Source organism: Pelecanus crispus, chromosome 9, assembly GCF_030463565.1.
Source record: "Pelecanus crispus isolate bPelCri1 chromosome 9, bPelCri1.pri, whole genome shotgun sequence".
In the NCBI taxonomy this organism is placed as follows: Eukaryota; Metazoa; Chordata; class Aves; order Pelecaniformes; family Pelecanidae; genus Pelecanus; species Pelecanus crispus.
Window position 1 is genome coordinate 25,100,420 of NC_134651.1, and position 11,818 is coordinate 25,112,237.

The 11,818-nt window shown below is 42.4% G+C and overlaps 2 protein-coding genes across 2 annotated transcripts; both read right to left on the reverse strand.

Moving 5' to 3' along the window:
* Positions 1–4,037: 4,037 nt before the first annotated feature.
* Positions 4,038–6,417, reverse strand: COPS9 (COP9 signalosome subunit 9). The gene is made up of 3 exons (XM_075716563.1): positions 6,325–6,417; positions 6,127–6,199; positions 4,038–4,441 (listed from the first exon to the last, which is right to left on the reverse strand). Exons 1-3 carry the CDS (start codon positions 6,385–6,387, stop codon positions 4,404–4,406), a joined length of 174 nt encoding a protein of 57 aa, XP_075572678.1. The 5' UTR covers positions 6,388–6,417; the 3' UTR covers positions 4,038–4,403.
* A 566-nt stretch (positions 6,418–6,983) lies between these two features.
* Positions 6,984–9,822, reverse strand: OTOS (otospiralin). The gene is made up of 3 exons (XM_009487468.1): positions 9,771–9,822; positions 9,405–9,431; positions 6,984–7,168 (listed from the first exon to the last, which is right to left on the reverse strand). Exons 1-3 carry the CDS (start codon positions 9,820–9,822, stop codon positions 6,984–6,986), a joined length of 264 nt encoding a protein of 87 aa, XP_009485743.1.
* Positions 9,823–11,818: the final 1,996 nt, after the last annotated feature.

Genomic DNA, 11,818 nt, shown 5'->3' on the forward strand with positions numbered 1-11,818 from the left:
ACAGGAGGCCTCTCTGCAAGCGTCCTTGCCGAAGCATCCTTAGCTGGGCCAGGGAGACTCCGAGACTCCCCTGGTAGGGGCAGCTCCTGTCTGTACCAGGAATGCTTTGTCACATTCCCTTGTTGATATGTATTCCCTTGCTCAGTCACCCAACTCACATGACATGTGAGACACACCCAACTTACATGACATTCTCAGCTGTACATCTGTTTATTCACAACAATATACAGAATAGGATCTTCTTCTTCAAGAGGCTGTAAGTTTATATAATCCTATGTGAACTGATGTAAAGTCTGTACATACATGTCACATCTGCAGATCAGGTGCTGCGAAGTTAGAGCCGAATGGAAACTTGCTACATGTAAACTGACCTTTACACAAATAAGAAAAAAGTATTCACCAAAAAGGCCCTATTTGCCAATGTTAAAAGCTTCAGAAGGCTCTGCTCCTCCCTCCCTCTGCTCTGAACTCCTTGTAGTAGCTTGAGAAAAAGGTTATAATTTGGACTAGCATTCTGATCCTGCTGCTTGGCAAAGACCAACTGGAGCAAACAAAAGGCAAACTGAAAAAAAAAAAAAACCCATCTGGAAGTAAAAACATGGAAGGAAAATCTTTGTCCTCAAAAGCCATCCCTGCTGCCAAGGACTGACTTGCACTGTTCTAGCACTTTTCCAAGAGCCCTGATGTGACACTTGCATTCCAGCCCCATGACTGACAGGGGGACTCGCAGAGAACAGGGCTGCACTGTCATCTGCCCAGCATGTTTTCATGCACAGAACAACTGCACATTGAGAGCAGGAAGAGGCCTGCCAGCTTCCAAACGCCCTGGGGAAGCAGGAAGAATTGATTTATTCATTTAAATCAATTCCTTCTTTATTGAGAAAAATACCTTCAATTATTGAACTAAAATATTGAAAGGAAAACCTTTTATTTTCATTCCCTGGAAGTTAACTAAGGAAAAAAAAACAACCCAACCCCAAAACATCAAAGGAAACCCCACTACTACCACACTAGGTCTGAGCTTGCCTGTTCTTGCTCACATGAAGAGCAGCAGAGTCCTGGATTCTCCTGATAACCTGGTAGCCAGCTCAGAAAAGGCACTGCAGAAATATTATGCACAGATGACAGCCAGCTTCCTTTAGCATGGTAACCTTCTCTCCCTCACAATGACTTGATTATTTTCAGCTCAAAAGAGATCGCACATTCTTAATTCCCAAGAATATACTGTGACAGCTAGCAGTTTCCTGCAAACGGAGAATTGGTCTTGTGAGAGTATCAAAGAGAAAGGACTGACATTTAAGTGTTTTGGAGTCATTCCTTTTCATCTGCACCGCACAACTGGCTGCATACCTTCTAAAGCATTTTAGCGCTTAGGACCTCATCCTGCCAAGACTGAGGCAGAAGGTCAGCTTTATACATTGCCAACTGTCCCACTGAGGTCAGGGGGACAATTCATGATACTAACCTCAGTACCTCCATAAACCTATTCAGACTAGAGCCTTTATTTGAATATTGAAATACTGAGCAGTACCCAACAGCTTATAAATTAATATATATCAGTCTAAATGTGTACAAAATGCTGCTAGAACAGGCTCATTCTTTCACTCAGAAACACCTATTATGTGCGGTGTCAATCTTCACAAAAGGTACAGGAATCAAAGCTCAGTAAATGAAATGGCCAAGGCAGGCAAATGCCCTTTAAATCACTTTTTATTACAGATTCTGACATCTTGTGATTACTTCCTGACAACAGGCTGATAGCCTGCAGACTAATTTGACTGAAAGTCTTGACAAATGGTAACACAGAAACCATTAGAAGCTGAAGGGAATTTTGTTCTTCAGATTAGCCTTTCCACATTAACATTGTCCCAAAAGGAACCCAAACAAATTAGTTTGTGATGAAAGTTCTTACACATTGACAGTCCTCTTTAGAAAGATGAAGCTATATACACGCTCCTCACCCAATCTCATTGTGAAGGAGAGAACTTCATACTCCAGACAGCTACAACATACGTAATTTTGGTATCATCCCATTCCAACTCTGAAGAACTTTCATTTCACTTCATCCTGAGAGAACAAACCCACACCAGGTTATCAGATTTAAGTGCAACCTTAGCCGCTGGGAAGTAATACCAAAGAACGACCTAGTACTCACAGTAGCTACAGCCAGAGTGGCATCAGCTGCACACCAAGGCATTCATGAAATTCAGCAGCTGTCTTCATAAGGAATTTTACTAACCCAAACATTTTTATACACTGCATAGAGTAAGTTCCTTCCATACAGACAGGCACATCACACTTTCCAGGTGCCAGCAGTACTATTTATGCTGCTTTTTAACATGAAACATTGAGCTTCTGGAAAGCTTCACAAAAAGGAGTTAGCTATACCTACCTTCAATGGGTAGCTATATCCTATCCAGGGTTAAAACTCTTGACTTTTAGGCTGTGCTGGACCCATGAGCATTATGTACCCTCTACCCAGTTTCACAAAGATAGGTTCCATGATTTGATCAAGCAAGATGACATTACAAAACTAGAACTAATCACCACTAGCACCTTCAAACCGATGCTTCACTGAGGTTTGGACGGTCTCTGAAAAGAAGGTGGAAGGGACGGGAACACCATTCATACTGAAGAGCAACTGTTCAAGATGGATTTGTGTCACAGAATATACTCCTGCTGCTGTGATCAAACTTCAGACTCAAGTTTCTTACAGCTTAGGGCAGGCAAACGAAAAACAAAGGAGAAATCTGTACAAAACAAGGACAAGGAAGTATTCCAAAACCAAGGTGCCCATCTTGAGAAATCTGGGCATCAGTAAAAGGAAGTAGCTAAAAAAGCAGAGGAAGCAAGGGTTGCTTCTGAAATCTATTTCATCTTTTGCACCTGCCCAGAATGCAGCCTCCATTTACTGGCAGCAGCTCATTTCTCAAAATCTAGTTTGGAGAAGGCACAGCACCGAAGCTAGAAACAGTCCAAACACAGTTGCTACCACCGAGTCAAAATGTTTACATTGGTTTCAATGAGGAAAGCTTGAAATCCATTCCTCTTTAAGCAAAGCAAGCACTAAAAATTAAAAGGAGACTGCCTCAGCAAGACTGTTCCTTCAGGGACACATCATAATGTCAGACACTAAGCAGAGTAAATGTCAGAATGCTGATTTAACATACACTGCATGATAAAACAGAGGATATCAAGAAATCCACAGGAACACAATAAAAAGACACCTAGTCCTACTGTTTTCATTGTGCTTACATTTTTAAGTTCAGGGGCCCAGCATACCTACCGTTACATTTAAGATCCCTTTTTTAAGACAAAACCAAACAAAAACATGGGAAGCAAGGATGGAGGAAATGGTTTCACTCCAGGCAAAATTTAAGTAGCATGAAGTCTTTAAAAAAAGGTCACAGTATTATTTTTGTGATCAATGTATGAAATACAGACTTAAGATTAGAAATACACTTAAGATTAGACAGGATTAAATTCTTGACTCCAAAATAATATTCTAAAAACTCACCTGTTCCTTTCATTCAGAGATTCACTTTGGTCACTGAAGGGTGCAAAACTAAACATTTTTAGAAATGTTCTGAAATCTTGTGTCAAAATCTGAATTCATATCTAAACGGCCTGATTCATATGCACTGTATGTGTAAGTATGAATAATTACATTACCTGCTGTAGGAGAAAAGAATCCTAAAGTTATTTTCTTTCTGCACAGTCCAATTTCAAGAATTAAACTAGATTTTTAAATCCAAGCATTCCCATGACCCAGGGCCAGAACGTTTCCCTGCTTAAAATATCAAGATAAAATTACTACTTTTTATTCCTGTGCTTCCTAGATTAAAAGCTAAGTATTGATGGTAGCTGAACATCTCTCTTGAAACAGGGGAAGATGCACACTCTTCTTAGTGCAACTGGCAAAAGAGAGTCAAACTATTCAGAAAAACCAACCGCCTTAGCCCTAGACTATCCTACATTGTGGGATGAACAAACTTTTCTAGGCAGCAATATGCCCTGCCATGTATCTTTGTATAATATCCAAAAGTAACAGTGAATGATTTAATAAAAAAAAAAAAAAAAATCATTCTCTAAGGAAGCTCAGAGCACAGCAATATCTACTTTCAAAGAATATCCCAGAGAGAGTTTTCGTTAGTATTTTATTGAACGAGCTCATCAACAAGTAAAATTTTAAGAAAAATCTACACACAGCTTCCTAGAAATAACAGTCCACAATTCCCTCCTTAGTTATCTTTAACCATCTGTTTTTCATATTCCCCAAGCAGCTTATACAGGTTTCCCCCGCCGCGATTTTCCTGTTTTGATTATTTTAATAAATAATGGACACCACAGGTGATCCTAGAGAAAAATCCGCATCTCAGCACTGCATAGCTGGACAACTAAGTTCACTGGATGTCATCATCATCAAAGAGATCTTCAAAATCTAGTCAGAAAAATAAGATAAGGTAAAATTAACCTTAAAAGTTTCAACTGTTATATATGCACATACTCCACAAGCACAGTTTTTAATTATTTGGATTAAATACAGAAATAAAGATTAATTAAGTGAATAAGAGTTAGTGCACCACCAGTTACTAGAAGTGTAATATCAGGGTGGGAAGAGACAGAGAGGAAAGAAAAGCAGACCAAGGATATGTGCTTTACCACACACAAACTGCTTCACTTGTACAATGCAAGCTTTGCAATTAAATTCATGAAAGCAAAGTAAAGCTTCAAAGGAGGGGTTTTTATAAACACAGTAAGTAGCCGTCACATTTGGAGTGGATCAACCATGATTCCCAGACTCTAGAACTAAACAAGTACTAGCTTTACGCATGCAGCAAGTCTCAGATGTAGACACTCCTGCAGAATTGTAGCCTTAGGTTATAATATCCAAGCACACACTTATAAATTTTGCAGATTGACACTCACATTTGTGATTTGCTGCTAAAAATGCCTTTCTTAAAAAAGGTTTCATTGCTGTGAAGGTGGTAATAACATTTCTCAGAAAACTCAGACTAGTGAAATGTGGCCAGCTAATCACAGCTGTTCTAGTCATCTTTGGGAAGTACTCTTAACTACTTGGCTTTGTATCTTCTTTGTATGTTGAGCATAAATTAACACCACAACTGAAGTCTTTATTCTTACAGCAGAAATGTACAAGTACCATACAATAAACTGAGGATTAATCCTCATTTAGAAGAGTCCTAAACTACCAATAGAATATACTACGACAACCTGATGGTAGAACTTTATGGAAATACTTACTCCTGAATAAGCTGGCTTCAACAAAGAGCTAGGTCCCTCACAACTGTTGAGAGGATATCAAAGCTGAAGTTCCTTTTTCTCCTGTATTCTAAGTCTTGAGCAACATGGAAAACCTACTTTATTTCAGAATTAATACCAGTTTGTGACATCAACACCAGCACAGTAACCATATTTAATAACGTATCTGAAATTCACTGTTGACATGTCTAAGTATACTTCTTAAGAAGCATTAAAACAACCATCTTAGTAACCAAGTGTAAGGTGGTGTATATTCTACCCCTAAGTGGCCAGATACATAGCTGTTCTCCAGCTATATATACTTGTATGCATACAGTTGACTTTCAAATGCAGAAAGCATATAAAACCCAAAGTTTTATTTTTCTTTGGGTACATATGCATACATACTTTAAGAGATTAAAGAATTATCTATAAAGTAGTAACACCCAGAGACAATGTAAAAGTTCTGTCCGTATTTTTATATGTATTTGCACTGTTTAATGTGAGCTATTTGTTATGCAAACAGATCAACGCATTTTTTCTTGCAGTGATTAAGATGCTAAATCGCCTAAAACCTCCAGGAGAGGAGAAACACAGGCACTGCACCACCCCCACCCGCATCACTGAACACTGAAGCGCTCTTACGATAGGGCTCACTAGAAGCGTGGTTAGTGAGAACTTTAGCGACTAGCAGGCACCAAAGACATGAGATTTGAGAGAAACAAAGCGAGGTTTGTTTTGATAACCTTCAGTTCCTGAAGCTGTTACCCGGCAGGCCCAAGGCGTTACCATCCCCGCCGGGCGGGCGGGCAGGCGTGGAGGTGACCCCCTAGCCCCCCACCCCCAGAACACGACGGCCCTTACCGTTAAAGAAGTCGGCGTGCACCGCTTTCTCGTTGGCGGCCAGGTCCATCAGCAGCCCCGTGCTTCCCCCTGCCTGGGAAAGCAGGCGCTCAGCGCCTCCGGGCCTCGGCCGGCCAGCACGGCCCCACCACCACTCGTCACGTCTAGGAGCCCCGCGGCCCCCATCCCCGCAGGCAGCTCCCCCAACACCCGCTTCACCTCATCGAGATCCACGTAAGGACCGGCTCCCTCAGGAAACATCTCGTCCACCGCCGGCTTCATGGCGGCGCCTCCGCTCTTCCCCTCCGCGCCGCCGCTTCCGGCTCCGCGGCCGCCTACTTCCGCTACCAGGCCGGGGCGCTTGGCGGCGTCGCCGCTCGTTGCCCTGGGGGCGGGCCCCGCCGTTGCCATGGCGAGGAGGCTCCGCCATTTTGTTCACCCCGCCCTCCTCACCATGGCAACGGCGGGGCCGCGCCCAGGCCTGAAGCGAGGAAAATGGCGCCTGGGGCCTGCTAAGAAGGCGCCGTTACCCTGCAAGGGATGCGGCCATGGATTATACCGGCGGCCCCTCCAGCCACCCAGCTGGGTGGACTGGTATTTAACTGCTATACACACAGAATTCGGTTTCCCGAGTCAAGGCTGCGGAGCATCACGTCTAATAACACTCCCCAAATCCTCACAACAGAATCAAGGAGTTTATTGATTTCGCGCAACAGCGTAAACTGGAAAAAAGAAAAGACTAATTAAGCATGAAATGCTATGTGTGACTGCTGTAAGTATTAATAAGCGGCTGAGGCGCAGTTCGGGTGTGTTCGCTGGCAGCTGTGCATTTGCTTAAACATCTTGGCACCAGCTTTAGCAAAAATGAGCAAAGCGGTTTAGTGCTCGTGGTTGGGCACATGATAGCCAAGGTGACTCCCAAAAGGGAATTGGGCAAAGAAGGCTCTGGCCATTTCTTCGATCCTGTTGTAGGCTCCCAGGGTCCGGAAATACTCCACATAGGACCAGAAGTCGTTGGATGAGAAGGGCCAGTACGGCAAGGCTACAGATCCCTGGTAGAGATCTAAAATTTAAAAAAAAAAAAGCCAGGTTACTATAATATGAAGAATTTTTGTTGAAAGCTTGGGCCTGGGAGCTGACATGGTTTGGGGTTCTGCGTCCCCTTGGGGGGCTTGTGGGCTTCTCTGGCAGGAGAGGGGCAGGCGGAGCCATTGAGCCCTCTGTGCCCCACTCTGCAGAAGATGGCTGTTCGCCTGATGGAGCCAGTGCCCTCTGCTCCAGCTGCACCAGGAATGATGGAACAGGACAAGACGGAGAGCAGAAATGAAGGGACACCATCGGTCTTTGGGACAATTCAAGAATTCCCTGGGCTGCTTTAATTTCTAGAAGGCAGACGGGTATTTAAAAGCAAGGAGCAATTGCTGTTTAAAGCCATATTTCCCCATTCCTCCTCCATGCCATTTCCTCTGCCCAATATAAAAATGTAAGGTGCCGTCATCTACGTTGTGCCCCTGCAGCTGCCTGCTGTGCCAGGGAAAAGAGCCAGGCCGTTGTTCCCCCACCATCTCAGCACAAAGGCAGCCCAGCTGAGTAGAGCAGACGCCGGGGGTGCAGCATCTGCCCCAGGCTCCCAGGGACTGGGTCTGTGCTGCCCCGGCATTGCCTGGGACCACAGAGTTGTGCCTCTTCTCAGCAGGCCATAGGAAACAGGCTGAGAAAACAGAGAGGAAAGGCATTGCCACTTGGAAGACAGCTGCATTTCTGCCTGCTCTAGGAATATCTAAGAAAATGTGAGATACGCATTGAAACAAGATTTCTAATTCAGCAGGAAAACAAAAGCAATTCTGAAAATATGGGACCTGACCACCCTTGGGCCCAAATCTGGGCGAACACAGAAGGATATATAAAATGTAAACACTTGCTGAGACCACATATGCTGAGACCACATAGTTACAAATGTCTTTTTGTGCGGCAAAGCTAAACCCAGTATTTTGATTTCATTTAAAGCCCATTTAAATAAATGGAAGCCATTCCACTCACCAGGCTCAAGTTGGGACCAGGGTCTTTAGTGGAAATTAAGAGCCTTCAACAATCCTACCTTAATTTTACAGAGTAAAGTTTGCACCGTGCAGGCACAGATGGCATATAACAAATCAAATGAACCAGCCAAATGCTGTCTGCAGAGGAGAATTCACTGTTTATACCAGCTGACCTTAGATTCACTTTGCAGTCTGCTGCTTGGCCCAGTGTGAAAGAAAACTGTAATTGTTGGTAATTAGAGCAACAGGATACTGCCAGAACAAGGTTTTATTTTTAGATTGACACACGCTCTCCTGACTGTCTAAGAGCTTGCCGCAAAAATATTTGCTGTGCACAAATACAATAACACCCTTAAACTTGTGAAAACACAGACGATGCATTCAAAAGATTCTAGAGCCATAAGGAAATATAATGGCACATAGGGAAAAATGTTTTGAATTAAAGTAATCATTTTAGCCCTTATACTGTATATACATTTCTACTTTCCATATCTGTTATAATACTCTCCCTGCATATTTGTATCTGTGCACTTGGGATGCTGCTGGCTATCCTGCTGGTTATACTAAGATGTACACCAGCAATAGCAATACCTTGTTATTGCAGATACTTCTATGCAACTTTGTTTTCAGAAAGAATTCTGTCTGACAACACCAGAGAGGTTAACTAACATAACCATCAGTAAGCCAGTGTAAACAGCATTAGGATGTTGAGGGATTTTTTTAGTCAAAGGCAAACGCTAATCCAATAGCCTAATCATGCAAAGTGACACAAACCACAGGGTAGCTGTGCTAAGGGGTTTATTCCAACATTTCTTTAATAGGATTTGTGGCACTTTGTAAATTTTAAGCTTTTTGTTATGGAAGTCAGTATTTCTTGCCAATAACTAGACACACATATAGTATTACTGTTCAGGACAGACAAAATTCTCAGATGCCTAAGATGTTTATAAGTCTGGTGCTTTCCAGTTATGATTTTGTACAACAGAATTAGTGACTTGACCATAACCCCTTTTTGTTTTAAGACTGCAAGTGTATTAGCTCTATTATTAGACATTAATATGTCAACTTTTAATAAATTTTAAAGAAATTTCTAAAAATTCACTCTTCTTTCTCCACCAGAACTAGATTAAAGCACTTCCACAGCCCACTGAGGTTAGTAAGTGTTCCTGCCAAAATTGCTGCTGGGGATCAGGTCTGGGAGTTACAAATTACTCTTCTAATTGTTAGTGATACAAAGGAAAGAAAAAGATTAAGAATTACCATCTCCATCCTGGATTGATCGGGCATCTGTAGATAAAGAGGAAACTAATCAGTACCAGCTCCTGCACAGAAGGACTTTCTGTTAATAAAAGGTTTGCTTTGTAGCCAGAAGCTGACAAGTCCTTTAATGCGCACATAGGACCCTCTGTACAGCCAAATGTTTTTAATTTCTTGAATAGCTGAATAAGTAATTCCCCGTTTGCAGTCACTCAGTGCTACAAACCAAATACTCTTAACTAACAGACAGAGCAGTTGTGATTAATATATGAGCGATATCTGATACAAAGAGGAAGATACTGTGTTAGTAACAAAATATTTCTGTCTGCTTGAAAAAATAAACAAGAATAAATTCAGCAGTAATCTTACCTGTTAGGATGTTCATCAGAATACAGAAGAAAAGTAAGCCAATAAATGTCATCTTTTCTGCAAGATACTGCTCGTGCTTCTGAAAAACAGTCTGTACAGCTGGAGATTATTACAAGAGATTAGTAATTATGAAAAGTCTATTATTTCTTCTTTTATTAGACGAGTATGTTCCAAAACAGATTCTAATTATTAATTTAGGCATAACAAGATCCAATTAAGTTTCCTTACAATTAAGTTTCCTGAACTGCAACACAGAGTATTAAAAGAACCACAGTCCTGAAGTGTGTAATATTTTATTTTTAGGTGGCATAAAACCAAAAGGCTCCTCTGAACTGACATGAAATTAAGTGTCTTTGGAAATGTTTTATTTTGTGGTTAATTTAATTTCACTTTAGAAATTACCTCTCTCTCTCTCTCCTTTTCTTCAAAGGTCTGTAGCTCCAAGTCAGCTACAAAATTCCAAAAGGATTTCTTTTGCCGTAAAATAGCAGCGCTGTTTAAGGAAGGGTGGGGGGAAATGGAGATAAACGTCACTGAGTTATTACACCAATCTGATTTTGTTGCCTTCACATAGAAGTTTTTTAACTGCTCACATTTGCATTATATTTCAGCACTGTCCATGGACAGTTTCAGAGAGGGAATCAGGAACTTTGGCAATAACACTTCTGTACTTTGAAGGCAGAGGGAGAAAGTCCAGAAGCAGATTCAGCGATTATTACCTTTGCTGCCTTCCTGATTTTTTTTTTTCCACACCTTCAGAAAAATAGATTTTAAGAAATGTTCTTTGAGCAAATTGCTAAGAGGATATTGAGTTCCCTCTCCAGCTGAGTCACAAAAACCACAAACACTTGGCATTGATTTACCTTGTTACTTGGGATCCTTAAAATCTATATCTTAAAGTGTATATAGGCACCAAGTGCCCACTGAAATCAATTGGCTTACATTAAGCAGAGAAGTAGGTCCCCAATGACCTCAGCCGTGGTGATGGTGCAGGTACTGCAGCCTTCAAAGAGGGTCGATAAGGTGCATTTCAATGCTTTTTCCCATTATGCTGATTTCCTGGAAACATTCCTCTCCCAATGCCAAGCAGGCGCTTTGGGCTCCAATCTGTGCAGGTTGCTGAATGGATCCAGCACTTCAAGAAGCCTGGAGAGGAGACACAGTTTGGAGTATATTCAGTCAACGTGTACATCTTGATTGATTTTCTTTTAGCACAAAACTCCTGATGGCAGCAGGTGCGTTCAGGGACTAAGGTGTAGCAGAAAGAGTTCTGTGACTCATGGGGCGACTTGGGGATTTCTGTGCTCCTAGAAGCTGTGGCCTCTCAGGTCATGTTTCCAAACCTGGTAGCTGTTTCCAGATGGCTCCACTCTGGAAAGGAGCTACTGAAATGCCAGTGCAGAGCTTGCTGCTCACGTTCATGCTGTGATGATCTGATTGTACGGTTGCTGATCTGATCCACTCCCTCTTGGCTGGGAGTTTTCAGTTGCCTGTATGGTCTACAGAATCATTTATCTATCTTGATTCTAGGCACCTGCATTTCCCAACTGTGTGTGTGGGTCCTGACATTGGTGCCTTTGCTCCGCCACATCCACTTGTCTGCTACAGGAGCATCACGCAGGGAAAAGTCTGTGCATTCATGCAAGAGCAGAGCGGAGAGACCTGAGTGAGTGGCCTTGCAGGAGGCCCCAGCTTTGCTGGAGTTTATTTCTGTCTACACACAGAATTATAGTCCCGCCAAGAATTAATTAAAGATGTTCTGAGCAAGGGAAAAAGTGCTTTGTAGCACACCAAACTGTGCCAACTCTTGTGGAGGCTGAAAAGAAAAATATTATGAAAGCAAAACCTATTCCATCTTTGAAAGTCTTTGATCCTGCTGTTTAATATTTCCTAGGCCTGCAGGAGGGGTCCTACATCAGCCACATACCGCCAGCACCTCTGCCCCACTCGCCTGGGTTACAGCACTTCCCTTGCCTGGTGGAGTCATGCATGGTGCAGCCATGCATTGGGTCCTCCCACCAGCACTGCCTGCAAAGCCAAACAGCACT